Source organism: Anopheles nili, chromosome X (assembly GCF_943737925.1).
Source record: "Anopheles nili chromosome X, idAnoNiliSN_F5_01, whole genome shotgun sequence".
Taxonomy (NCBI): domain Eukaryota; kingdom Metazoa; phylum Arthropoda; class Insecta; order Diptera; family Culicidae; genus Anopheles; species Anopheles nili.
Genome location: NC_071293.1, coordinates 3,205,235 through 3,233,229, shown reverse-complemented (window position 1 = coordinate 3,233,229; position 27,995 = coordinate 3,205,235). Strand labels below are relative to the sequence as shown.

Below are 27,995 nucleotides of genomic sequence, written 5' to 3'. Positions count from 1 at the left end.
ACAATGTATTGGCGTCGGGTAGTGCTCCAATGGGTAAATTGATCCGATCCTCTTATTTCGTTTACAACATGCCCTTGTTACTAATTTGTGGTTTTTCTCGTTTTTCTAATTCGTTTCAAAGGTACGGTGTTCTGACCTTAACCCAAGAAGTGATCACGTCGATCTTAAATCGTTTTATGATGCGTTTCGGATCAAGATTGATTTAAACCATTTGGTGCCAGAGTGCCCTATAAATTTCTTGCAAACTCATTTTCCTGATTTCGAATTGAAAGCGTCGAATGTTAATGAAATTCTGGAATCGGATCATATTTATGTCTTCTCATTAATGCTATACTTCTCGTGTGTGCGTTGTTCTGTGCCCTATTTTCAATACATAGGCACAAAATTCGATGATAAGTACCAGTATTGCATGAAGTCCTTCTTTAACTTTTTCGTCAGTAAAAACGATCGTAAAATCAATCGTTCGTTTTTGGATAATGCCTTTCGAAACGCCGCGCGATCAGCGCGGATGGTAACAGCAAAATCGAAAGATGATTCTAATAACATTGCTCAGATTTTAACTAGCACTCCGACCGGAAAGCGTGATATGAGAAAACCATCACCGCCAACGCCGAAAATCGTTTCGTTGGAACATAAATTGAAAACCTTCAAATCACTATTTGAGTCTGCGAGACTGGAAAATGCAGCCCTTGAAAAGCAAAATGAACAATTAACACAGAAAATTCAACAGCTTAATGAAGATAATCAAAAACACGTCTCGAAGATACAAACTTTAGAACTGAAACAGCAAACTAGTGATTTCAACGATTCAATTCATCAATCAGATTCAATCGAACGCAAAATAGATTTGCTTCAAAAACAATTAAATGAAAAAAAGGTAAGGATTGAAGTGCTGCAGGAGGAGATTAGTAAAGGAAAAGAAAAGGAAGCGATGGAAACGGAACTAAGTACTGCCTTGAAAACAAGCAATGAAGTATTAAAGCAGAATCTTCAAAAGTTAGAAAGTTCTCACCAGGCTTTAAAAGACGAGCTGTGCAAGAAGGATATGATCAATTCCAATCAAGCAGAAATCATTAACGATTTACGACGCTTTATTGGCGAAAATCAGCTATCTATTGGACAATTACCTGATCCTTTGGATAGTTCATTTGAGTGCTTTGACAAATCATTTAAATATTCATCGGCAGATAATAGCCACAGCTATGCCTCTGAAAATCTTGCGTCGACAGTTGTGGAAATCAAACTGAAAGATAAAGAGCTTGAAGTTGAAATAATGAGGAACAAAATACAAGCTCTGGAATCACAAGTGTCTGAACTTAATCAGCGACTATCACATTCCGATTTACTACACAAACAAAAAGATACTGTAAGTTCAGAAATGTTGGAAAGCAAACAGAAGCTGCAGGAGACAATTAATACAAAATTGCCTAGGCCAACTATTCATCACTGTGAATTGACAACTATGAACGAAGAATGTACAACCGAACACCAAAACATTCAAGCAAATATGGAAAAGGAAGTTTATGAGAATAAACGACTGCTAAGCCAGGTAGAAGCAGATAAAAAGCAATTGGAAATGATCTTGGATGAAGAGAAAAAGAAGACAGTTGATTTAAATCCTCAATTGCAAGCACAAATTAATTTGTGCGATGATGATCCACAACAGAATGAGCAAGAAATTAACGAAAATAATTCCAAATATCAACGATTGTCAAAAGAGTTCGAAAGAAATAAAATACAAAAAGAAGAAATTAATTTAAATGATCAGGCGGAAGAACAATCAAAGCTAAACGCCAAAACTCAGGAATATCAAGAAATGAACGAGAAAGTTTGTGTGCTTCAACGATCATTAGAAGAGTTAGAGACCAATAAAAAAGAATTAGAAGTCAATTTGAATAACGAAAAAGCACGAACAAATGACTTAAATCATCAAATACAAGAACAAACGAAGCTCCTAACTGACGGACGACGTCAATTGCATGAGCTAAAAGAGAAATTTTCTAAGCTTCAACGAGACTTAGATAAGAAAGAATTCAACTATCAGCAGTTGAAAACAAGCTTCGAACAGGAAAACGCTAAGACAAATGATATATGTCTACTGGAAGAAAAATTGATGGCATTACAACAGGAAAATGTCGAAATTTATGAACAAATGAACAAACAAATTTCTGAGCGACAACAATATTTTGATGAGTCAGAATTTAAGAGAAAACAACTGGAAGAAGTGCTGGTTAAAGAGAAAATTTTAACGAGTGATTTAAGTCATCAGTTGCAACAACAAAAACTCCAAATTGAACTACAATTGCAACAAGAAAAAGAGATGAATGTTATAGTTACTGAGATTCGAACCTCGCTGCAGGACATGGAGAGCGAAAAAAGACAGTTGCAAAAAATACTAGATGAAGAGAAAGCAAAAATTAATGATTTAAATGATCAGTTGGAAGAGGATACGAAACGACAATCCAAGGAACTTCATCGAATGCAGCTAGAAATAGATGAAAAAGTTTCTGAACATCGACAATCATTGGAAATGATAGAGACCAACAAAAAGCGCCTCGAAGAGTCTTTGGATAAGGAGAAATCTAGTGCAATTGATTTGAATCGTCGACTGGAAGAACAAATGAAGCTACGGGTCGAAGCACAAAATCAGAAGCTAGAGATGGACACTAAAGTTGTTGAACTTCAATTAATGTTGGATGAGCAGGAGATCAACCAAATACGGCTTCAAGAATCTTTGGATGATGTGGCTAAAAGTAAAAGGCTTCTTGAATATTCTTTGCTCAAGGAGAAAGCTATATTGTTAGATACAAATCGTCAATTGGAAGAACAAATGAAGCTCCTAGTTGAAGAAAAACACCGGCAGGAGAAAGAGAAGAATAGTCTATACGATAAGTGTTACGAAGACAACGAGATCCTTTCAGTTAAGCTGTTCCAGGTTCGCTCGACTCTTGACGAAAAGGAGGATGCCTGGAACAGGGAACGCGCCTATTTGATGGAAACGGTGCAAAAATCTATGAAAGATTCTTTACTTGAGGAGAAGGCTACGTTGTTAGATAAAAATCATCAACTAGAAGAACAAATGAAGCTCCTAGTCGAAGAAAAACAACGGCAGGAGCAAGAGATGAACAAGAAAGTTGCTGATCTTCAACATTCGTTGGAGGACTTAAAGATTAAAAATAAAGAGCTAAAAGAAGTGCTGGGTAAAGAAAAAGGTAGAACGAGTGATTTGAATTGTCAACTAGAGCAACACAAAAAGCTTTATATCGAAGAACAACATGTTCTAGAACAAAAGTTGAACGAAAAAGTCTCTGAATTTCAACGGCTGTTGGAAGAGGAAGTGTCAAACACTAAACAATTGAAAATGACTCTGGAAAAGGAGAAGAGTATGTCGTTAGATTTGAATATTCGTCTGAAGGAACAAATAAAACTTCGATCAGAAGAACGACAACGACAGGAACAAGAAATGAATGAGAAGGTGTGTGAACTTCAACAATCTTTGGACAATTTAGAGAACAGCAAAAAGCAACTCGAAGAAATCTTAGAAACAGAAAAGGCTAAGATGATTGTTTTAAATAATTTACTAAAAGATCAAGCATGCATCAATGACAAAGTGATTGAATTGCAAAGTAATCTAGACCAAGAGAAGGAAAAGTCAGATGAGCTCAACTGCCAGAACGAGACAATACGAAAGCAAACCACCGATTTGGAGGCTCAATGCGTCAAGTTGTTGCAGAAAATTGCGTTACAGGATGAGCGAATATGCTCTCTGAAAGCTAATCTTTCTAAGCAACAGAGCGGTGAGGAGACACATCAGTCTATACTACTCACAAATACTAATACGATTGCTGAGCTTCGAAATCAGTTGGCTGAGAAAGATGTGAAGCTGGAGAAACTGGCTCAGATGTTCAAAGAGAAGAATAGTCAATACGATAAGTGTTACGAAGACAACGAGATGCTTTCAGATAAGCTGTTCCAGGTTCGCTCGACTCTTGACGAAAAGGAGGATGCCTGGAACAGGGAACGCGCCTATTTGATGGAAACGGTGCAAAAATCTATGAAAGATTCTTTACTTGAGGAGAAGGCTACGTTGTTAGATAAAAATCATCAACTAGAAGAACAAGTGAAGCTCCTAGTCGAAGAAAAACAACGGCAGGAGCAAGAGATGAACAAGAAAGTTGCTGATCTTCAACATTCGTTGGAGGACTTAAAGATTAAAAATAAAGAGCTAAAAGAAGTCCTGGGTAAAGAAAAAGGTAGAACGAGTGATTTGAATTGTCAACTAGAGCAACACAAAAAGCTTTATATCGAAGAACAACATGTTCTAGAACAAAAGTTGAACGAAAAAGTCTCTGAATTTCAACGGCTGTTGGAAGAGGAAGTGTCAAACACTAAACAATTGAAAATGACTCTGGAAAAGGAGAAGAGTATGTCGTTAGATTTGAATATTCGTCTGAAGGAACAAATAAAACTTCGATCAGAAGAACGACAACGACAGGAACAAGAAATGAATGAGAAAGTGTGTGAATTCCAACAATCTTTGGACAATTTAGAGAGCAGCAAAAAGCAACTCGAAGAAATCTTAGAAACAGAAAAGGCTAAGATGATTGTTTTAAATAATCTACTAAAAGATCAAGCATGCATGAAGGACAAAATGATTGAATTGCAAAGTAATCTAGACCAAGAGAAGGAAAAGTCAGATGAGCTCAACTGCCAGAATGAGACAATACGAAAGCAAACCACCGATTTGGAGGCTCAATGCGTCAAGTTGTTGCAGAAAATTGCGTTACAGGATGAGCGAATCTGCTCTCTAAAAGCTAATCTTTCTAAGCAACAGAGCGGTGAGGAGACACATCAGTCTATACTACTCACAAATACTAATACGATTGCTGAGCTGCGAAATCAGTTGGCTGAGAAAGATGTCAAGCTGGAGAAGCTGGCTCAGATGTTCAAAGAGAAGAATAGTCAATACGATAAGTGTTACGAAGACAACGAGATCCTCTCAGTTAAGCTGTACATGGCACGCTCGACTCTTGACAAAAACGAGGATGCCTGGAAAAGGGAACGCGCCTGTTTGATGGAAACGGTGGAAAAATCAAAGAATTCCCTAGAAGAGAAGATTCGTGAGGCAAGAATCGAGTACGAGGACAAAATGGAAAAGATGAAGGATCGAATGGTAAGTAGAATTGGATGTGCTTTTTGCAACAAGTACATTCATTGGGAATGGGAGGTTACCAAGGCGGGATAATATGATCATACTTTATTACGGGTAAATGTAATCGAGTGGCGAAATCGATACGAGTTCAAGATACGGTTTTCATAATTTGAATGAAGTACCATTTGTCACCCGTCACCACAGGTAGCTCCATCATTCTTTTTCCATTAGGCATGCCCAGAAACGGTAGTTTAATCGTACATTGTGTTCGCTGACTGGTGCTCCTTCTTTCTAATTGCAGCAACCGGGCTGGTGCGCAAAGATTTTCTCCGCATTCAAATGGCTGTACCCGCTAGCATTGATTGTCTTCACTTTCTTCGTACTCCGTGAAAAATTTGAACTCGTAGTGAAGTGTAAAAATCTGCCGTTCTATTAACATGGGCTTTTTTCTAGACAGATATGATATGATATGAAAATGACTTACGGGTTAAGTCCAACACCTCAAGTATACATGAAAGTTAAAAAAACCGTTTGTTGTTCTAAATATGCAGATTTAGCATATTTACGTTTAAAAGTAGAATAATGAAAGTAATGAAACATTTGGTTGTTGTATTTTGAGTTTGTAACATTGCTGGAGTTGCATAAATATTGGAATGGATTTGTTGGAATCGCTTTTGTTAAATTATGCTTAGAATTATAAAATGGGCGCTTTTAGCAGCTTGGGCCTGCATTAACGGCACACGAGAAAAGAAAAAAATAGTTTTGAATTTATAAAACGGTAATATTAAATCGTACTTTTTGGGCCACCGAAATACAATTCGGATTTATCCACGGACAACGCAACTAGATAATAAAAGTAAGACGATTCGTAAGCTATATGAGGGATCTTTAATGGTTATATCTTTGAGCTATTGCGACCAACACTTAACTACAATTTAGAGATGTATTTCATTATTTTATTCTTTTCATGCAGAAAGAGCTGCACAAGGAAATGAAAACAAAATTGGAACGGGACAACCAGAATCTATTAGTTGTAACGGAGCAAGGATACCGGAAAAAAGTAAGTAGCTTAAAGGTTACGAAAATTACATTTTCTTAAATGAATTTTCAGTTGATATTGATTCTATCAATTTCTCTCTTCTATCATACGTTTAGCTCGAAGGGCTTGAAACGCGCTGTTCAATGTTGCAGACACAGTTGGCGGAAATGAACGAGCGCGATCTAGCAACCCGAAAAGAAAATCAACTACTGCATATCAAGCTGAAGACGCTAGAAGACCGAAAATCAATGCTACTTCCGGCGCAAGCTAGTCTTCGTACGTATAATAGTTCTATGTGCTGCCTAGAGGATATTTTGAACGAAACATTAAAATTGGTCTGCTCATATTTGTAGGACGCAACCTGAGTATGGAGGACGAGGAGGGTGAGATTTTTAACAACATGTATCTAGCAGATCTACAGAACGGCCGTTGTGGGTCACCGGGGCCGACCGACAGCTCAGGTATTCACCGTTACTCAGAGTTGATGCAGCGAAATTCGATGTTGTTACCACACTTGCGCACCAACTACGTTGCGCTCGATCCCAACTGCGAGCTACCATCGGACGATACACGTGTAGGTGTTTAGAAGTGAAGCTCGATTAAATGGCGAGTACATAATTATCATTTCGCATTGAACACTACCTTATAGGACAACATGTCGACTACATTCGACGACAGCTCAACTGGATTAATTACTCGCCGAAAAGTGAGCGGTATCACGTCATACAAGCGACCAGGACCACCAACGCCGAGCAAGAAAGCGGGCCGCCTCTCGCTTACAAGCAGTAACCACGAGTACAAGGATATATTGCGGGATGGGAATGTGAACGCGACTGGGGCAGGAGCTGCCAATTCGCTTATTGGGCAAGGGAAAGAAACCGTGGATGGAGGGTTGTGGCGGGGTTCGCGCACAAAAACACCCGGGAAATTCAAGCAGATGATCAGTTCCTCTACCCTACTTAGCAACTTCCAGCGAGATGAGGTAAATAAGAAAAAATTCTTCCCCTATTACATTTGAAGTATTTCAAGTAAAAGTGTAGAAATCTAGGCTGGAGCAGACAAGGGTCTCATGTACACACACACACCAATTTACAAAGCAGTTGTTGATATTTATCCTTAGGATGTTATCCTGTTCTACTGTATTCTCATTCGACTTTGACAGGGTTTCCCAGATTACGGATCGCGATGATTATATACCAATGCGATCAAATAATTTGCAAGATCCTGCTCGATCGTGTGCATTACTGTTGTGCATGTGTTTGTTATCCATTTTAGTTTTGCGTTTCGGCAATGTCCCTCATCCCCCATTTAGATTGTTTCGATGTCAGTTGTCCTTTTTTGTAGTGAACTTGTAGACTTGCTTCCGGTATTTATATTTTAAAAAATTTCATATATTTTTAAATACTCCAAGGGTGAAGAATGTGATCCAGGCAACGCATTAGTACAATCACCGATTGTGGACACAGATAGTAACAGTGCTATTCAACATGAACAAGGGCGACGACTAAAACAGACAGACGCGAGATCTTCGTCTACAAAATTACACACTACTGGTCGCTCAAATGCCGTTGCTAAACGCACTCATTTGCAGCGTTCATTGGCGTTTGATTTAAATCGTTGTTTTGACTACGACGTGCAACGGTCAGATCGCCAGTTTGAAAGTGCGTCCTCTGCAGACAACGCGCGTACGCAAGATGAGAACCAGACGAACGAAACGCTGTCGAAACACTGCGTTGCAAGTTCACTCTCGGATGAACAATCTCTAACGTTGTCAAACTCCGCGGTGTCTCCTGCGATGACGTACGCGACAACAATGACGAATATTACCAGCAGTGAATCAGCTGCTTCTCTCTTTGTTAGCAATGGCGATAAAACATCGCCTTGCGACCCCAAAGGACAAATAATGTTGCGAAAGCAAGTTCTAAGCCGTGAGCATCGTAGACAAATCTTCGATGGCCGCCGTAACCTTTTACGCAAGTATGCAGCTGGCAGTACTACTCTTTCACACGATTCAAGTACCGCTGACGAGCAGTTTTCGGTACCGATGATGAACCTTAGCACAGAGGGCCCAAGCACTATTTCCGGTAGTCGCAATATGCCGGCATCAGTCTCATTAAACTTACGTCATTATCCACCGGTGTTACTTACTGATCCAGCTGTGTCTGGGTCACTATCAATACTTTACGTATGTTATAATCCCGCCCACTCAACCCCCCCCACAAATGATTCATAAGCCCGCTCAAACGATCCATAAGTGTGTTTGCGTATGACTGGATGTAATGCGACAACCCTTCTAAAGCCTTTAAGTTATTTAATTAGATCCATTAGAGGTAGGTTAGGCACTAGTTCTGCACGCAATTCCCCGAGAGCTCCTTGTAACCAAATATGATTCGCGTGATCCCATTCACCCTGAAGATCCGGACACAAGCTGAGCTACCGAAGCATGCTATTTTAGTTATTAGATTGTATAACATTTTAACCTTCTCCTTATCAGCTTTGTACCGCACGTTAACGTATCCTAATATTACAAGCAATAAATCTGCGACTGTGCTACAACCGCAAACCTCCCCTCTGTTTCGATCTGTGATTTTCAGAACACCTCCCCGAGACGACGGCTCAGCTGGTTTAATAAGGGTAAAAAATACTGAAAAGCTCGATCGAAGCTTTTCGCTTGATAGTACCGTAGCGTGCCGAAATCTCAATCAGCTCGCCTCACCCGGTTCTGCAAACTACGGTTGTATTGATAGTATTTCTTAGGTTTAAGTCGTTTAATCGAGCTCAGAATGTTAGGGAAACTGTATTAATAAATACGCTACCACGTTGTGGTGGAAAGCGATAATATACTTTTGAAAGCTAACCCATATCGGTGTTTGGAAAATGTAGATTCGGAACGAAGCTGCTGATTGGTAGCCGCAGTTGACATACTTCTTGATTTGTAAGTGAAGCCTTGTACTTGCACCGGCCCAAGAGTCCAAATCCGTCCAATATAGCGTCTGTCTAGTGAACAATGCAACTTTCAAACACGATAGACAATCTTCACACTCGAACTCTCCCATTGGCCACATCAAACAATCGTTACTCGGTTTTGTTCCAACTATACAATGCGTTTTGTTTGTTTTATTTGGGGTCCATTTCACCGTACACCGTCATACTTCGATCCTATTACTCAACGGCAGCTCTCGGTGTTCGTCCAAGAAAGAAGCCCCTACCTCTACCAACCCCAATGTGTCGTGTCCTCACCGACCGGCGAGGAGACGGGTTGCTAAACCGCTAAGTGTGCGCTGTAGTGCACCGTTTGCTCTAGCAGTAAGCCATCCCGCTCATGTCTCAGCATATGCATTCGAAAGAAATAAAAAAAACATCCAAATAATAGAACATTGCTTCATTACAAAAGAAAACATCTTAACAAAAAAGGTAAAAAATTGAACAATATTTCTCCTACGAATCAAAAAAAAATGCTACGGAATGCCTAAGTCACGTGCCCGTCAGCCCAAAGCATCGGGCGTTATATGCACATTTTCTAACGGATATAAGAATTTAGAAAAGAAAAGTTTTGTTTCAACGACATTAGATGCTTCTTTTACCCTGAAAAATAATAATACGGGTTTTGAACGAGAGAAAAATTATGCGCGAAATGCAAGGCAGAATATATCGGGGCTGGCTAACAGTCAACATTCTGGTTTTTCTTCATATCTTATTGATATTGTCTTACGAGCAACTATTTAAGCTTTTCGCTACAAATTTTCATACTTCATTCCTGCTTCTGTGCCGTGACGTAGAATATCCAGGATAAGCGTAAACTACCGCAAAACAAGTAAAATTGTATTCAATTCATAAACCTTCCCGCCTTTTTTCCCGCGAGCAATCTCATACTCCTTGTATCTTGCGCTTACGTTTGATCCTCATTCGTGTTCTGCAAATTTGCACCTACTACAATAGATAACATGTACTTTCATTCTACTACAGTGTTGTATCTCGTAACCACATAAGTATGTAAATCATCTTTTACTTCTCTTGTTAATGCACCAAATTTTATTCGAATGGATATATATATATATATATATATATATATATATATATATATATATATATATATATATATATATATATATATATATATATATATATCCTCTTAGCAAACCACAGTGTTTTCTACTTTCCTACCTCTTCTGATAACGATCTTTTCAAAGAAAATTCAATTCAAAGAATTCTATTAATCCCTATATATGCATACATATATATGTACTTTTGTTATTACAGAATATGTGTATTATATACATATGTAACTGGATATACATATATATCTAGATGTACATACATATAGCGTTATCAATGCGTATTTTTCTGTATATATATATATATATATATATATATATATATATATATATATATATATATATATATATATATATATATATATATATATATATATATATATATATATATATATATATATATATATATATATCTATATATATTGAGTTTCACTATAAATGTCTCCTCGCGAGAGATATCCTTTGCCCAAACATGCACACATGGCTGCTAAGTATATGTGTGTATGCAAAAGATGCTGATTCTGCGGGGACAGAGGGAATTAGCTCTATTAAACCGTTTCTGGTGACATTTAGTATCATTTCCCCAATCCTCAGTCCTACGGAATTCAGCAATCGAGGGATACTGCGAAATGCAAACTGAACCAGCGCGATATATTCGTTCAACTAAATACATCGACCACAACGATATCGTATCTGTAACATGTTCGGCCGTATCCGACGCTCAACCAGGAATGCTCGGCGATAGCTTAAAACTGCACCCAGTTTACGTTGGGTTTGCTAGTCTTAGCGGCCGTATCTGCGCCGGAACTCTGGACGCTGCGCGATAATTGAATAAAAAAGGGAAAGGGCGTTAAACGCTTCAATCGACTCGGAATGGAAAGTTCTGCGTACCCGGCGGAAGTAAATTCGCCCCACTCCGTTGGTCCGCCAGCTCCAGACGATGAAGGAGGCGCACCCGGCTGCTGCTGGTGCGAAGGCGAACTGGCCTGTGGTGGACTAATCTTGTTTCCACCCGGTGGTGGGGGCAACAGACCACCGGTGCCCGTCTTTTTGCCCGTCAGCCGTGAGGACGCCTCCGAGCCGTCCTTTTTCTGCAAGAAAAGAAAGAATCATATGAGATTGCAATCGATGTGGCGTGGTTCCGTTAGTAATTACCGTAATTTTCATGTTAATCTTAATAGTTTCGCCCTCTTTGAAACCAAGATCAAGTTGCTGCTTTGGTTCGACCTTCTCCTTCTCGATTTTCTCCTCGTTCTTCACCCACTTGAAGTGATCCTGAAGCGCAACGTTCAGATCGAACGAGTCGGAACGATCGCCAAAGCCGAGCCCAATGAAGGCGGTTCGCCCGTTACCATCTTGTATCCGCAGTACGAAGTAGCGCGAGCTGTCCGAAACTGCTTCGATCGCGACTCCCGGGTAGCTCTCGATCGGACAGTTTGCGAACAGCGTCCCGCTGGTCTTGTCCTCTAGCTTCACGCAAAGGGAGCGTCCTTTCGCCACCATCCGCAACCGGCCGGTCCAGATTGGATCGAGTAGGTTCCAGTCCGCCGCTCGATAGCTTCGGTTGCTCTGCCGGGGCGGTATTTTGTACACAAATACCTCCTGCTTCACCAGCACCACGCTCTCGTACTCGGGCTCGCCCATCGTTGTCCCTGCCAGCTTAACGCTTTCCCTCAGACGACTCTCGGAATGATCAAAGTTGATTGCTGAAGAGTGATTGCGCTGGATTGGGCCGCCTGTGTTTCACAGTGCCAAAGTCAGAAAAAAATTGGAACAGTGGACAGGAAGTGACGAGGACAAAGATAAAGAGAGCGAGTGAAATAAAGATAAAGCGAGGGAAGAAGCAGGGATGGATGGGATCTCGCTGGTGGAAAATCTATTCGTGGTTGATTGTTGTTGTACGTGTCTCCACGGTTAGGGCGAGGGGGCGTATTGGCCTAGTTTAGGAAATATCCGGATCGGTGGGGGAGGAGCGGGGATGCTTAATAAAGAGTTTAGTCACTATTCGTGAGTGAATCAGCTGTTGATTGTGTACCAAGTGATGCAGAAACGTGTTTGGCTTGGACCCGTGTTTTGTGAGGCCTGTTCCTGTGGATTGTTCCACGTTATCGTTCGTTTATTCACCAGCTCGCTAGAAACATCGAAAACTTTCGTAGCTTCTTCTTCTTCGCTTTACAAGTCTCCAAACGGCTCTATGGTAGAGTTACGCGTGCTTTGCTTATGAGCATATTCAAAGGCAAATCACTGTTTTGCGATTTTTCTGTACATGCACAACAGGATAGAGAGCTTAGTTTTAGATTTCAATCGAAAATTACAGATTCTTCGCCAACAACAATACTGACCAAGGCAGTCGCACTGACGCACATACACAGTTTGCACAACAAACGTCAGATACGACACGTTTGTTTGTTTTCAAATCACGATCCTTTCTTCCGTCCAAGCCGTTGAATCCTGGTAAGTCATAGTAATTTTTGCAATTAAATAAGTTATGATAACATGTATCCTTTTGATAATTATTCCTACAAATACTATCCAAATATACGAAAAATGCGGAATGTGCGCGATAAAAGAACGGGTTCTCTTCTAATTTTATCTATTCTAATGTACTTCTATCTATTATCAATTTAACTCAAACCTTACAGTTTCAGATGGTATTTAAGATGGTGGAAACATTTTCATTTGAAGAATGTTTTCTATTTAATACTATGCGTTAAGGTAATGCAAAATCATCGGAAAAATCAACTGGGCTAAACTGGGCTAATCTCATTGACATTTGTCAAATGGACAACATGGATACAACGCCCGATACAACGCTGAATTTATATTTTCAGCCCTAGTGAAAAAAAAATCGAAACGCCATTATTATGTTGGAAAGCAGCTTTCTTTCCGAAAACACAGCATACGTACACCATAAGAAATACGTTTATTTAACTGAGCGCATTGCATGTAAGAAATAAAATGTATAACTGCGTAATACAATGTTGAATTTGTGTTTTAAGTTTTAGTTAAAAAAAAAAATGCCCTCCGCCATTGTATCGTGAAAAGTAGCTTTCCTTTCTGCATGTACGTAAGTTGCGTCAACTAAAAGAAATACGCTTCATGTACAATGCGTGTAATGACGAAAAAGTAGTGTTCTGTGTAAACTGTGGTAGCGTCATTGTTTCCAACACCCGGTTGGACATCTGCTTGACTTGGCCTGGTGGTATTATCTCCGAATTAACGTATTAAAATCACTGCCAGTTCACTTCCCAATCAATAGCATCTATCAATCAGTGGAAAAGGGAAGCAACCAAGCATGTCGCTCGCTTACTCGCAAGTCAGTACCGAAAAATGCAAGTTTCCCGGAACTGACGAGTGCCAAAGTCATACTAACCATTTTTCTCACTCCCGTTCTTGGTTACAGTCGCAGCCAACAAACCCTGGCGGAGGTCGGGGCGGTAATCCGCTGAACAGAGGGCAAGGTCCTCCTCCGTCCTCGATGCACATCCAGAAGATACTGGACGAGAACGCGGGGCTAATACAAACGATCCAGGAATTTCAGTTCGCAGGCAAGGCCTCCGAGAGCATGTCCTATCAGGTGGCACTGCACCGGAATCTGGTCTACTTGGCGAATCTAGCTGATCCTCAGCAGAACGTGTCATCACTGCTGCCGGTGAGCACATTTTATCCAGTTTTCCTACCTCTAATGATTGCCATTTACATGCTTACAGCAATAACTCACAATTGTTTGCTCAATTGAATTCATTCCAACCAGCCTCCTCAAGTGCTTCATGCCATGCAGCAGCAGCAACAGCAGCAACAGCAGCAGCAGCAGCAGCAGCAACAGCAGCAACAGCAACAGCAGCAACAACAGCAGCAGCAGCAGCAGCAGCAGCAGCAGCAACAACAGCAGCAGCAGCAGCAACAACAACCACCGGCACCCGCTCACGACGGGAACATGATGGGGCAAGGTCCGGGGCAATCGGGAATGTCCGGATACCCTCAACCCGGGACCGCACCCGGTGGCATGGTTGGCCAGCAGCAATCCCAGCAACAGCAGCAATCGCAATCGCACGCCAGCAACGGCGTGGTGCCGTCCGTCCAGCATGGACCCCACGGTCCCAACCAACCCGGAGGGATGCCACCGGGTCAGCAACCGGGTGGCCAGCAAGCGCTAGGAAACGTAGGCGGCGTCGGACAGAATCAGCCGGGTCAGAACGTGATGGGAGGTGCAGCGGGTGGGAATCAGCAGGTGGGTTCCGTCTACCGTGCTGGTGTTGGTGGCCCTATGCCACCCTCTGCAAACTCCACCGTCGTCGGGGCTCAGCAGCAGCAACAGCAGCAACAACAACAGCAACAAGGATTGGTCAATCAGCAGAATGCTGGACCCGGAGGAGCGATACGAGCGACTGGCATACCCGGTCCGGGAACTCAACAACAGCAACCTGCGAGCCAACCGTTACCACCGCAAACATCCGGTTATCCGCAACGGGCCTCTTACAACGTACAGCACTCGCATTATCCTGGCTATCCGCCTCCGAATCAAGCACCTTACGGTGCCCAAACTGGCTATTCCCCGTATGGAGGTCCTCCGAACCAAGTGCAGAGTTATGGGCCACCAAACACGGGAACACCGCAGGGTTATCATCACGCAGGAGTTCCGTCAGCCGGTTCCGCAGGCGGTCAAGGTCCTCCGGTACAAGGAGCACCCTATCCAGGTGCCGCCTCCCAGCAACATCCGGGTCAACTACAAGCTCCAGGTGCAGGTGCAGGAGCTGGCGGTGGTGGAGCCGGTCCCGGTCAGGTTGGTTCGTACCAGCAAGCCATGCCACCAGGAGCACCGAATACACAGTCTCACGTCGGTTACGGCCCACCTGGCCAACCACCGGTACAATATCCTCCCCAGGCGGGTCCTGGCGGTCCTCCACCGCCTCACGGTTACCCGGGTTATCCGGGAACGGCCGCAGCCGCTGCTGCTGCTGCTGCAGCTGCCGCCGCTGCTGCCGGTCCGAATGGTCCGTACGGCCAACCGACTGGTCCCGGTCAGCAAGGTGGTCATCCTTCGCAAGGTCAAGTCGGTGGTTACCCGGGTCAATCGGGCGGTTATGCGATGCCACAACAGCCGCAATATCCTTCGGGTTATCCGGGAGCGGCTCAAGCTGGTCCACACGGTGGACCACCGAATGCGGCCGGTGCCATTCCGACCAGCGTCGGAGCTGGTGTCAATCAATCCGGATCGGTACAAGCAGGTGCCGCTCAGGCCGCAGTCTACCCGGGCCAACAACAGCAGCAGCAGCAACAACAGGCGTCGGTTACTGCAGCTGGTGCCATGCCGGCTACTACCGCTTCGGCCTATCCGGCTGCCGCACCCGGTGCAGTGTCCGTTGGAGCAGGTTCGATGCCTCCCGGCGGTTCTTACAATGCCCCACCGAACGCACAACAGCAACAACACGGCCAACCACCTGTCTCGGGTTACCAACAGCAGCAGGCCGCCGGAGGAGGTCCCGGAGCAGGAGTTCCCGGTCAGCAACAACAACAGCAAGGTGCTCCGGGACCAGCCGGACCGGGTGTCTATCCACCCCATCCGCCGTACCACCAACAATCGTACTCACCGCTGCCCGTACCACAAAGCCAATATCCTCCGGCCCAATCGGGCTATCCGCAGTATCCTCAACGGCCTCCGAGCACACAAATGCCGCCACCTGGCCCGCAAGGACCACCACCTCAGGGCAGTTATGGCTACGTTTATGCCCAACCGCCACAATAGAGCATCCGGACGAGGGAAAGCGATTGGAAAGACGACGAGCAAACGTGCTCCGAAGAGGATCGCGTGCTGGAACCGGTACACAGAATTACCGGTACAGTTTCATATTTCATTTTGCTGTTTTTTTTTAATGAACGTAAGCGAGTAATATTGCGACTGCAACTTGCGGCTGAACGCATCACGCTAAAGGAAAAAGGCTTTAGACGAAAGAAGGAAAAATATGTGTCGCTGTTTTATGTAGGCTCCTCGGGAAATGATGGAAATTCAGCGAACGAATTCGATTTCAAACGAAAAGTCGATTTTGGTGTTCAGTCTCATATAGTAATTCCACGAATCGTGAACAAAATGTTTAATTATCAAGTAACCCTTTTAACTAACGCAATTCTATGTGCAGACTTTTAAAATAATATTGATCAGTTTTATTCGCGTATTTACCTTATTTCCGTGTGTATAACTTCACCCTCTTTTGATAGATAATGTTCGATGTTTTATTGTAGGCATATACGATATACTGATATATTTTATTATTAGCATGATTTAGGATGGATACAAAAAAGCTAACGAGCCTTTACGACCTCTAGAAACTGTGGTCATACTGGCATACAGTGAATTAAACCCAGATCGAGAATAGGGCTGGTTATCATAAAAATGTATAGGAGATGGTTCGTTTCCTCAGTTCCGGGCAATCACCTGGAATGAGTGGAACCAGGTAATTTATATACAATAGTACAATCCATAAGCATCATCAGGAAAGAAAAATCAAAACATAGCCAATGTGAATTATAATGGATAAAAATCGCACTGCAATGATTTTATGTAGGAATATTTCGGATAAAGAGGGGAGTTATACACGCAAAAATACGATGCTTTCTATTACGCAATTAGTAGCGATTCGACAGAGAAAACCTTAAGGGTTGAGCTGCTTGAGGGTGAGGAAATCCTTACACATACATGTATAACTGTCTCGGTTTAAAACAGCTCGCGACTTGCTGCATTGTGTGTTTATTCATTAGTCGCGATGTCGCCTAGGTTTCCCTTCTTATTTTACTTAAGGATCATAATCTTCTGAATAAAATTGAAAGCTTCAACAAGTGTAATGGAAAGATTTGAATTTATTGAACGGATAATATTCGTTCGTTGCTTTGCAATACCTTGTTATTGTCCGAAAATGATAGAAAATTCGATATTGAATTGATGGTAGGTATTTCACTGGTTGTTTCCATGTTTTCTAGTAGAAAATGCAGTTTCAGCACTGTACTGAGTATCGATAGGAAGAGATTGGAATATGGATTAAAAGCGAATATACAACAGCTTGGAAAAAAGGGAAAAGTATCAAAAATGGAATGACTAAAACTACCTATGTGCCGAAAGAACTGAATAAATTTCTCAAAAGTAACAGGAGAGCATGTTAGCCATAAAAAATGGGTTGCCCAAAATTTTCTGTGCTTGGGCAAAACTGGATAATTTTCACAAAAGTAACAGGAGAGCATGCGAAAGTAAAAATATGGTTTCACTAGTCACCCATAGATGGCGCTACAATAACTTTTCAAAAATTTCAAAATTGAAACATTTCATAATTTGAAATATTTCAAAAGTACAGCGCCACCTAGGAGTGAAAGCTAAAAACATATTTCAATTGTGAAACATTTCAGCGATGGAAATATTTCAAGTATACAGCGCCATCTAGGAGTGAAATTTGAAAACCTATTTTCTTTTTAGTACACTTTTTATAATTTATTTTTTAGTACAAAACATCATCAACAGCAACCTCTTAACTGGTATGCTCTCCTGTTACTTTTGTAAAAATTTTGCTCTTCCAGTGCATGGTTTTTCTGCTACCCAGTTTTTTTATTTTGCATATTTTGCGAATATAAGTGCTCGCGATAGCGTGTGTCATTCTAATGTTTTCTCAATAGTTGTATAAATTGCTCAAACCTGGCTGATTAAATCGGCAAGCTGCCTTAACGCGTGATCTCTAATGTTGCGTTAAATATAGTTAAAATTTTATTTATTATCTTCTTTATAAACGTTGCGTGCTTCATTCTTATTACACAGTTGGTAGCATCATTATCAACGATTGCATCAAGTACCGAAACCGACTCGGTGCATTGCTTGGAAACAAATAAATATATCAAAGTATGAAGTGAAACTAAAATACACATCGAGACGGTTCCGGCATTTGTTTTTGTACACGGACAACACGACGCTCGCGACAAATGTGCCCGCGGTGGTTGCACCAGGAACGATATCCTACGCTCGCAGGATCTCTATCCGCTAGGAACGTTCTTTAAGGTAAGCTATACACAGCGCTCAACACAACTTTCGCAAGCGCTCCTTTGAACTGCTGCTGTTCGCCTCGACGAAACCCGAAAACGAGCAACACCTCACTGTCTTCTTACGTGTGATACGGCGCAAGGGCGCTTTATACATATAAATATCTAAAACAAAAATGGTTTCCTTTACTAGACTCGCGTTTTTTTTTGGTCGATTTTGTGAACGTGGGGTTTTGCGTGCTGACTGCTATCGTGGATTTGTCTGTTCAAGGCACCATAACGGCTTACTAGACGTTGGTGGGTGCATCCATGGCACACACGATCGTCTTCATGACGGCAGCAGCTGCGAGAGATGCGTAGTTTTGCCATTTGCGTGATGTAGTACCGTCCTTGTAGTCAGCGACACCCTTCACCAGGATAAAGCTGTCCCGGCAGTTGCCAACGATGCTGTCCAACACCGAATTCATCTCGGCATCCGTCGCGAGCAGCTGATACGCTTGAGCATACTCTGTGCGGGCGCTGTCGGAGCGAACCAGCTCATATCCGGACCCGATTGGACCTGCATGTAAGCGCGTCTGTTGTGGAGTTCCTACAGCATCCGTATCATCACCATCCTCAGGTTGGGCGATCGGATGTGCCACCTCAATCACGTTCTTGTTGCCGATGTTCATATACAGCTTGTCGGTGTTCGGTGCTGGTCGGGCGAAATCATGTTCAGCATGTCCAGCTCGTCCGCTCAACTGCTGCAAGCCTTCCTGGACGTACTCAAGCCACGGTTTCTTGCCGTCACTGTTCTGCACCAGCGTGCGTCCGATCACCTGCAGACAGTCGTCAGTTGGGTAGTATCGCTTCACCTCACTTTGACCACCGCTATAGACATAGCAGTAGGGTTTCTGGTGAGTGGTGGCGTTGCCTGTTGGTCCAGCCTGTTGATCGAGAGCTGAGGCCGCAATCACGACGTCTCCAAGCCGAACGTGTCGCCGGTAATCGGTGTAATGCGGGATACCACCTGCTACACCTACGATGAATACGTAGTCCACCTTCTGGAACGTACCAAGCAGTCGGGTCGTCGTATTACCGGCTGCTGTCATCGCCTCCCGTGTGCTACCAACCGACGGCAGCTTTGTGCTGACGATCCTGTGCGCTCCGATGTTACCCAAGGTGTACACGTTTGATTCACCTGCGAAACAGAGAGTGGAGAGATTTAGGCTCGATTAGCAACTAGACAAACAACAGAAGACGACTGAGAAGCCCTTCACCGGTGACAACACAAACAAGGACGATGAGGGCAATTCGCACAAATACTAGCAGCATGTGACGGTGGACAATTAGCAACGGGCGAATATCTTCTATCCGGAGTGTCGATTTCCTCCACGATTTGGGACTTGATGAATGATTTGGGTCATCAACACCCCTTCTACAGGAGCAGTAGGTCTAGTGAAGTGCGATTTTACACAACGAAAAACAGTCGAAAAAGAACAACCCAACACCACAACACCCTAGAAAAATGCCCATATATGGCAGTGGATTACAGAAGCGAACGTGTAGTGAACTAATTATGTTGAAGCTAAAACATGAGGATGTGCGACCACACACAAACACACACAGATGCACACGAAGAGGCAAGAAACGTCGATTAGGGAGGAAAACGGATCCGGAAACGCCACTGGAAGCGTGATGTCCTCGCACGTCGAAGTTCTCAAGAGTGTAACAGAGTGAGAGAAGCGAAGAGGATCCCAAAATGTTGCCTTACCAAACCGATTCTTTCTCCGCCTATGCCGTTCCGTGTCGTTCGTGGGCTTATCGGTACTAGTTCCTAGCGTTACCCGGGGAGAAAGTTGGGACGAGAGGTTTAGAAAGGCCGCAAGGAGCACGTAGGGTTAGGATCATGCAATCGTTTGGAGTTAAAGGTTGTGACAGAGTTAAAGAGCTGGGGCTCAAGTGGAGCAGGTCCCCATTAGACCATGCCAGAGATCCTTTCCCAACGTCGCATGGTCAACACCTTACCTACGGTGGTGTAGCGTACGAACGTCTCCTTGTTCTCGAGCATCGCGTCGACAGCGAGTTTCTCGCAGTACTGCGCAGTGATGATGGCAATCGTCGGTTGCTTGTTCGAGGCGATCGTTGGCATTTGCTTGACGATTTTGATGGCCTGGTCGTCATGGTGAATGCGTGTGAACGAGTTGTATTCCATCGATTTAACGAGACCGCGCTCCTTGAGCACCAGCATGATGGCCAGTACCTCTTCTTCCTCCCATCCGTAGTCTCTGTAAGTGATGTAGAGAGAGAGAGGTAGAAAATGAGAATACTAAAACACCACACCACAGTAAAGAGCTGCTTACTTTGCCAAGTCTTCCGGTGTTATTGGATTTGGATAGGCCTGCTCGATCAGTTCGAGAATTTTTTCCGGCGTCAGTGGCATTACCTCGAACTGCTCGTCCTCGAAAGACACTGCACGGGAGAAGGAAGTAAAAGCGTATAAAATGTCGTTACAGCATCGGTGAGAAAATGATGAGCATGCTGATAGAGTGTTAGCGTGGACAGCAATCAACACAGAAAACGACACGAACGAGCCTGGTAGGTAAATTCAACTCCTCCGTCAATCAATCGGTTCATTTCGAGCTACAACACTACCAGAACATACGAAAGCCAGATAGAAAACGAGACGTGGATGTATTTATTTATTCGCATTACGCACAGGCAGCGTTTCCAGTGGTTAATGATGCTAACAAACGCTTATATTGCTTTTCGAAATCAAGCGTTAAAAACACGAATATGTCATGGCAGAACTTTAACGCGAAATGGAATAAAAAAACAACCAACAAAGTTAGAATTAGAGAAACAGAAGAAAAAAGATGACAAAGCTCAAACAAAAATACACAACACAAAGGAACAGAAAATCGCTCATATCAAGTGGTAGGACAGTAGGACGAGAGTTAAAGATGGTTACGGGTGTTAAACAGAAGTTACCATCAAACATAACAAATCAAACGCAAACGAACAAACGCAAGGAGACACCGGAAATCCAAACGCGTGTCGTCATAATGTTTAGCGGCCATATTGGTGGTTAGATTAGCTCGCGGTTGTACATGTCGACCCAAAGGCGCTTCATTAGTGCTTCGCCGCTAACAACCGCACTACCTTCGTCGTCCTGCTGCTCTCTCCGCTGGTTGATGGGCGTAACGTGTATGCTGCCATTACTGCTACCAACCGGGCCGATATGGCAATCATCTTTACCACCACCACCACCAACACCAACACCACCTCCACCTTCGGTGAAGTTTTTATGAGCCCGGTCGTTATTGTTTGTATCGAGTTTGTGGCAGTTGCCGTAGCAAATGATCACGTGGCCAGGGCGCGCTGCCGTGCCGGAAACGTTCGTATTTTTTGGACGTAAAGATGGATATATATATATAGAGAGAGATATATCAGAAATGTGAGATATTTGTAAAGAAGAAGGGAAACTGAGGTAACCTCGTGCGTGCGATGCCTTGGAAGAATGGAAGATGCCTAGAATGGGATGGATGTACAAGAAACGCCACCACAGAAGGGCAGAGAACACTTACATGGTCTTGATGGTGGTGCGGACGTCTGCTCCAGTATCCGGAGTTCGATTTCGATGGCCTGAATTTCGTTGTACCCCTTTTGCATTAGCTTCATGATCTTCTTGATGAACCCGACGTAGTCTGGAAGAAGGTTTGGATGTGAAAGAAAGCCCCGATGCTGTTCGGTTCGTGCTCGTTACTCACCCCTCGGGAATTCTTTGGGACTGACGAGCTCGCGGAAGAAGTCCTGTGCTACCTGTGCCTGTACATCTTCAGAGGCAAGCCACGATCGGAACCAGAACTTGATGCGGCGTGACTCTTGCGAGTGTTGGCCACTGTTGGCGCTGACAAGAAACACTCGAAATTCGAGACTCAGCTGAGCAGGTTCCCGCTGCCGGTTCGGTTGTTCTGGAATCGTACAGAGGAGATGGCGTTGTTAAAATCTGTGTCATTGCGATGGACGAGTAAGAACCACAACTAACCTTCAGCCGTCTTGTTGATGATGATACCCCGATGGTCACCACCGGCTACGTGTGTCCGTTCACCAACAGCCTGGATCAGCTTGCGCTCGATCAGCAGCACCGTGGAGGTGTTTGTCTTACCAAGAGGCGTCATCACAACCTGCTCCTCGTCGGGCGTCTGGGAAGGAACTGTGCCCTGGCCATTTGCGACCGAAGAGCCACGTTCTGGTTTTGGCGGTGTTGGTGGAGGTGGAGCCCGCTCCATGCGCTTCACCGTCGGAGACAACATAGTGAGGTTAGGTGAGGGGTTCGCGAAAACTCAAACTCCTCCCTGCAACCCCGGTGACACTCGGTGGACGGTGGAAAGGCGCGTTGGCGTTACGGAATCCTACGGAAAACGAAAATAAACAACCGTCGTTCATCGATCCCAGGTTAACCTTGCTGTTCGTGACCGGCTGAACCATAAATCGTCCGAAACCCCCGAAGAAGCAGGCCTGGATGGTGACTCCACGAAGTTCCATGCCAAGGGAGCGGGACCGCGGCCCGTTTATGTGTCCTTGTCACGAAATGACCCCCTTTAGATCGGTTCCTTATTACTGTTTTTCGTTTTTCACCAATCTGACTGTTCCCTATCGTTCACAAACAATCCAGCTAGATCATAATCGCGTTGCCGTTAAAACCCTCGTGAATGCCATACTGTGGTAATAAGAAACTGAACCAACCATTGGACTTTTACGGTTCTCTTTTTGACTACATCCCAATGTTCGACATGGACTTTATTTAACGTTAGAGGAACAAAAAAATTCCGTATTCGCCGTGTCATGCTCGATCTCTAACACCTTCTGCTCTTCGTAATAACTCTAAGTGACCATTGAATGCATTAACAGCCCCACCCGGATCAGGGTATTTTCTGAAAATCCACTCAACCCACACAAGGGGGCATTTTTCTCGCCCACGCTTCATATTAATAAAAAAAAAACGTACACATCATTTCCCTCAATCCGAAACGGCGCAAGACCAACCGTGACGAAGTTTGCAGGGGACGCATTTACGTTGTTTATTTTGGTTTGTTTGATTATTGGACGAGTTTTCCGGCGACTTGGGGTCGTGTGTCGCACACCGGACACGTTGTGGGTTTCCACGACCTCGACGGGTGCGGCATTGGCGGAAAATCGATATGGTACCGCTCACCAACGTTTGCTCAGAAGTCACGCACAATTTCGCCAGCTGGGTAAAGTATCAGGGCAGTACCAAGAGACCCAAGGGAAAGCAATCAAAGAAACGTACAACGTTTTCGATAAGAGCGGTGATGTCGAGGGAATAACGAGGAAGCGATGACAAATGAAATTATTTAAAGCTCATGTTACATCCCCCCCACACTGACGGTAGGCAACGTAAATCATCCTCTAGTGATCACATTGCAAACCGATCGTGCTGTTGAAATGGGATCATATGTGAGATGATGATGATTCAGACACGAGCAGTGATTAATAGACAAAGATTGCATTGTGCACACCATGTAAACGACTCAATTCGAGAGCTCATTACTGACATCAACTGTGGCTGTTCTCAACATGCAGCACGTCGCTTTTAGATCGCTCTAAAGTACATGAGATGAACGTAAGCTTTAGCAATCTATTTCTTGTAATTCAATAATCAACGAGAATAATAAACGAAAAAGAATGAATCGTAAAAATAATCAATTTGGCGCAAGTAGATAATCAGAGTGTGCCACGAAGTCTGATCGTGGTGGCATAAATTCAGCCTGTCACAATATGTGTGCGAGGTGTATTTGTAATTGTGCCCTTGATATATGGGCCACTAAAGCAAGTGTAAATCTTCAATGTAAGAATCAATATTACACCTGTATCAAGCTTTTTTTGCCCCAACCTGCAGTCCACGGAGAACGTTCCCATTGGAGGAAACGATACATATTTGCGTAGTGTCGCTGCCAAAGTATGACGACATTTGATGACGGTACCACTCTGACAGGTTGATAAATCGATCGATGGCTCAACGAGTCATGTTTGACTCACGTTTTTTTTTTTTTGAGTCGAGGGAATCCCTGTACGTAAGCTGCTGACGTTCCATCAGCGTGTCGTGATCATGAGTCACACGTCACGCATGAGTCACTATCGCTACAAGTCCTCCAAAAAACGTGTCGTCATCGTTTCCGGTAAAGGGAAACTCAGCGAGAGATGAGCCCTAACAACCCTTCTCGTGAGCTGGCTTCAGCGGTTTTGGGACCGTTTCTGGTTGAGTGCGGCATGAAAATCTCTCCCCATTTTGGCATTTCGTAACGCACGCGCTGGGAAACTGTGGGAAAGCCACCCTTAGCAGTTCGGTTCCCGTAATCCAGCGCGCTTCACTTGCATTATTCATCCAAACCCCGATGCGTGCTCTTTGTGTACAAAACGTGATGCAACTTGGTCACAATCACGCCGCAAGCACGTTGGATTTCGCCTTCAATAGATTCACGGTTTGTTTTTCCGCGTGGTCTGATAAAACCAATGTTCATAAACAAACCGAGCAACAAAAAAAGGGACGATTACTTGAGACGTTTTCTGGGAGGTACTGTGGGAAGCGAAATAATGACGCATGCAGGAGCCCACGAGAGCCCACAAACGTTGTTTGTGCCTACATAACCATTACCTCAGGAACTGAATGCCATCAACTGCATCAGGGACAGACAATGAAGTCAGCAGCGCTATTAGCCACCGCCATTCTATTCGTCTATGGCCTCGAATCGTACAGGTGGAGGCTGCCAGGTTGTTTGAGTCATTAACTCTTGCGGTGTCAACCGATCGGTGTTCGGTTCACATAAGCAACTTTACCACTTGTAGAGTCTCATCTACTCTGCGCACTGTGGCCCTCGGTGGATCAATGCGAAAAGCACAAAATAAAAAAAAGCCCAGCACACTAAAAGCAGCCCCCGAAGGGTTTACCAGCCGTGACCGGTAATGATTCAGCGTGTGGCTCGCGTTTCGATGGATGACATCATCTTCCTGGTCTGGTTGCTACGTGTTTCAACCACCGGCAGGCATCGTTCCTCGTCAATAAACGACAAACTTTGAGAGAGCAACCGGTCCAATGCCAACCAGGGGTTTCATATTCTAATTCAATTTGCAATTTACCCTCACCACCGATCGGTTGGGCCACCAATCGGGTGCTCAATCAGCGGCAAGGGTCACCGTGATATTTGAATATGCAACGGAGCGGGTTGATGGCCTTGATGTCCTCTTTCGATTAATTTACGTACCGGCTGGGCCAGGTCCGTCTTGGCGTATGTTCGCATGCTGGAAATTAATAGCCCCCCCCGTTGGTTCTGGTGTAAACAACGTGGCCAGCATCCAGACAGCGCTTCCCGAGCGTAAAGCGGGGCACTTGTGTAACTGGTGCACGGTTTCGACATGATTGCAAATGCGTGGAACATTACACCCGATCGCGTCCCTTCTCTGGGATGTGCGATTGATTTCGATGATGATTGAATGCCCTGCGATGCTGGGCGGGAGGAATGATGCGTTTAGAGAGAAGGAAACTCATGCGAGCTGTTATGCAATGGAAATCAGGCAGCATTCATCTTAATGTGTTTAGCCTAGCTCAGCGCACGTTGAATGGAAACGAGGCGGAAAATGATTATGGATGCGAGATCAAAATGCTCATGGATAGGCGCAATAAAGCGACGAGAGAGCCTACTAAACCGGGCGTTCAAAAATCTACTGGACAAGATCTGAAGCGGAGAAGAAAGTCTAGCATCTATTCTTGAATTGCCGAAATTTTGAACCCTTCAAATGCACCTGATTCCGGGTTCCGGTTTCAAACATATTGGCTTGAAAATTTTCCACACAATTGGAGTTGATAGTTCGAGAAGTTCGTTTTTTACTAGAATTCTAGCGAATCTTATCGAGTTTCACCGATCACACCGATGTATCTATAAAAGTTGTGTTTACATTTCGATAAGGAATGCCATTCCTGATGGCGTGTAGATTCGCCATCGTGCGTTCGTTCGATCTTGCGAACACGTGCTTCGAGCGGTTTCCCCAAAGAGTTTTTGTTGGCGATAACTTACGGATCGTCGTTCTGCCACTCGAAATCGATATGTTGGACTCGTTGGAGAGAAAACAAAAATGAGGGAGTTGATCGTAGCTTATGTAAAATGAACGGCCATTGGTGTCGGTTGATTGGATGACTGTATCTGAAAGACGGCGCGGTCTGGGGCTTCTGGATGGAGATGGATGTGGAAGGAAAGAAATGTGCTTTTGTAACATGAGCTGCCACGATATCGTGTCATTACAACCAGCTCACAAACATGCCGCACCCCAGCACACGATAATGGTTGCCTTCACTCGCCGACAGTTTTATCTCACTTTCTCTCCACCCCTGGTGGTTCCTTCCCCCCACCTTCCGGTTTGGTGGCTTCCCACATTTGCCATGCATTGACGGATCTGTGGCTTCACTTATCAGCTAGCTAACGGCCCCGAATATATGGCGGGCATTCCAACCGATACGGGCATTTCTCGAACCCTAACGGACGATAACCCGGGCTCTGCTATCTGCTGCACCGAGACATGCTGGTGTTGCTGAAGTGGCAGAAATTTGAAGAAAGAAAAAACTGCATTCAACAAATCGCGAATGGGGAAAGACCACCAATGGCCTCTCACTCGCAGGCTAACGCGAAAGGATCGTCTAGACCGGTCAGGGGAGCGTGAGGGAGAACCGAAAATAACGCCCCTCTTTTAACTCCCATCCCCCACTTTTCCACCAAACAAAACAGAAAAGAGGGCACACCACTTTCCGGCTCCATGGTCCGGGAAAAAGTGCAGACGTATGTCCTCTAAAAATAAATCGCCCCTATGCTCGTGCCCACGTTCGCGTTTGAGAGTGAAATTGGAGAAGTATGAAGCCCTTCCCGGGGTGCTGGGACGTGTCTGAGTGGGGTACGCAGTAACGCAAGGACGCAGGGAGCCGCAGCACGCACCATCGCGCAAGGATGCACGATTTTTCACACCGCGTCCCTTCTTGCGCGGCACGCACACATATGCGCGCGCTGCTCGGTGCTCGAGCGGTCCTCAGGCCGTATAGGAGTGTGTTGTTGTGCGTCGGGAAAACACCCTGGGGAAAATGCATGCAACGCAGCCCTTGCGGGAAATGCACGGTAAAAAGGAGCACCGCGAAATCCGTGCATCCTGCGTACTTGCGCGTTCGTGTGCGTGCGTCCGGGCGCGTTATACCACGCATCGTTTTCACTATCTAATGCCACCGAGATAAGGCGAACGTCGCATCGAAAGTACCACCGTGCGGCTTGAATTGAAACACTTACACTTTGAGCGGTCGACCGCCGTTGGAAGAATGTGGTGGAGAAGAGATGAATTTAAAACACCAGACACAGCACTAATTTGAATATTCACACACAGAATGCGTTCACGCGAGATTGAAGGACACGCGCGGTTCCGGTAAACTCGATCACGGGGCGCCAAGCAGCCGATTGGGTGCTTTTGTTTTGTTTTTTTTTCGAGCTTAAAATGCTGCCTGACGCAGCAACGGTCTGCTTTCACGAGCGCTCAAAGACGGTTAACACTGATCTCAAGCGGCGCGGCTGTTGTATGGGGTGAGTATTGTTCAACGCAATCGCGCTCTTTGCTTAAGCACCGTCTACACGGTGCTGTGTTGCGAAGGCACGATGTTGGCCATAAACGTAAGGAAAAATGCCTAAATTTCTAACAGAAA

General features: G+C 44.4%; 4 protein-coding genes across 5 annotated transcripts; 2 read left to right on the top strand and 2 right to left on the bottom strand.

Moving 5' to 3' along the window:
- Positions 1–3: 3 nt before the first annotated feature.
- Positions 4–7,209, top strand: LOC128728452 (putative autophagy-related protein 11). The gene is made up of 8 exons (XM_053822079.1): positions 4–33; positions 122–1,366; positions 4,646–4,796; positions 4,878–5,177; positions 6,130–6,212; positions 6,308–6,467; positions 6,545–6,765; positions 6,841–7,209. Exons 1-8 carry the CDS (start codon positions 4–6, stop codon positions 7,207–7,209), a joined length of 2,559 nt encoding a protein of 852 aa, XP_053678054.1.
- A 3,487-nt stretch (positions 7,210–10,696) lies between these two features.
- Positions 10,697–11,890, bottom strand: LOC128729196 (NECAP-like protein CG9132). 2 transcript variants are annotated; one of them, XM_053822853.1, is made up of 3 exons: positions 11,402–11,890; positions 11,138–11,337; positions 10,697–11,062 (listed from the first exon to the last, which is right to left on the bottom strand). In XM_053822853.1, exons 1-3 carry the CDS (start codon positions 11,888–11,890, stop codon positions 10,993–10,995), a joined length of 759 nt encoding a protein of 252 aa, XP_053678828.1. In that variant the 3' UTR covers positions 10,697–10,992. The 2 variants fall into 2 exon arrangements, with proteins under 2 accessions (XP_053678828.1, XP_053678827.1); XM_053822852.1 differs by having other exon boundaries at positions 10,697–11,337.
- Positions 11,891–13,541: 1,651 nt separating this feature from the next.
- Positions 13,542–17,086, top strand: LOC128729195 (spidroin-2). The gene is made up of 4 exons (XM_053822851.1): positions 13,542–13,562; positions 13,650–13,898; positions 14,001–14,023; positions 14,102–17,086. Exons 1-4 carry the CDS (start codon positions 13,542–13,544, stop codon positions 15,990–15,992), a joined length of 2,184 nt encoding a protein of 727 aa, XP_053678826.1. The 3' UTR covers positions 15,993–17,086.
- Positions 17,087–18,010: 924 nt separating this feature from the next.
- LOC128728541 (uncharacterized) lies at positions 18,011–22,557 on the bottom strand. Its single transcript, XM_053822169.1, has 8 exons — positions 22,290–22,557; positions 22,012–22,215; positions 21,829–21,948; positions 21,404–21,622; positions 20,605–20,713; positions 20,270–20,529; positions 20,016–20,078; positions 18,011–19,442 (listed from the first exon to the last, which is right to left on the bottom strand). The coding sequence occupies exons 1-8, from the start codon at positions 22,555–22,557 to the stop codon at positions 18,550–18,552; spliced, it is 2,136 nt and encodes a 711-aa protein (XP_053678144.1). The 3' UTR covers positions 18,011–18,549.
- Positions 22,558–27,995: the final 5,438 nt, after the last annotated feature.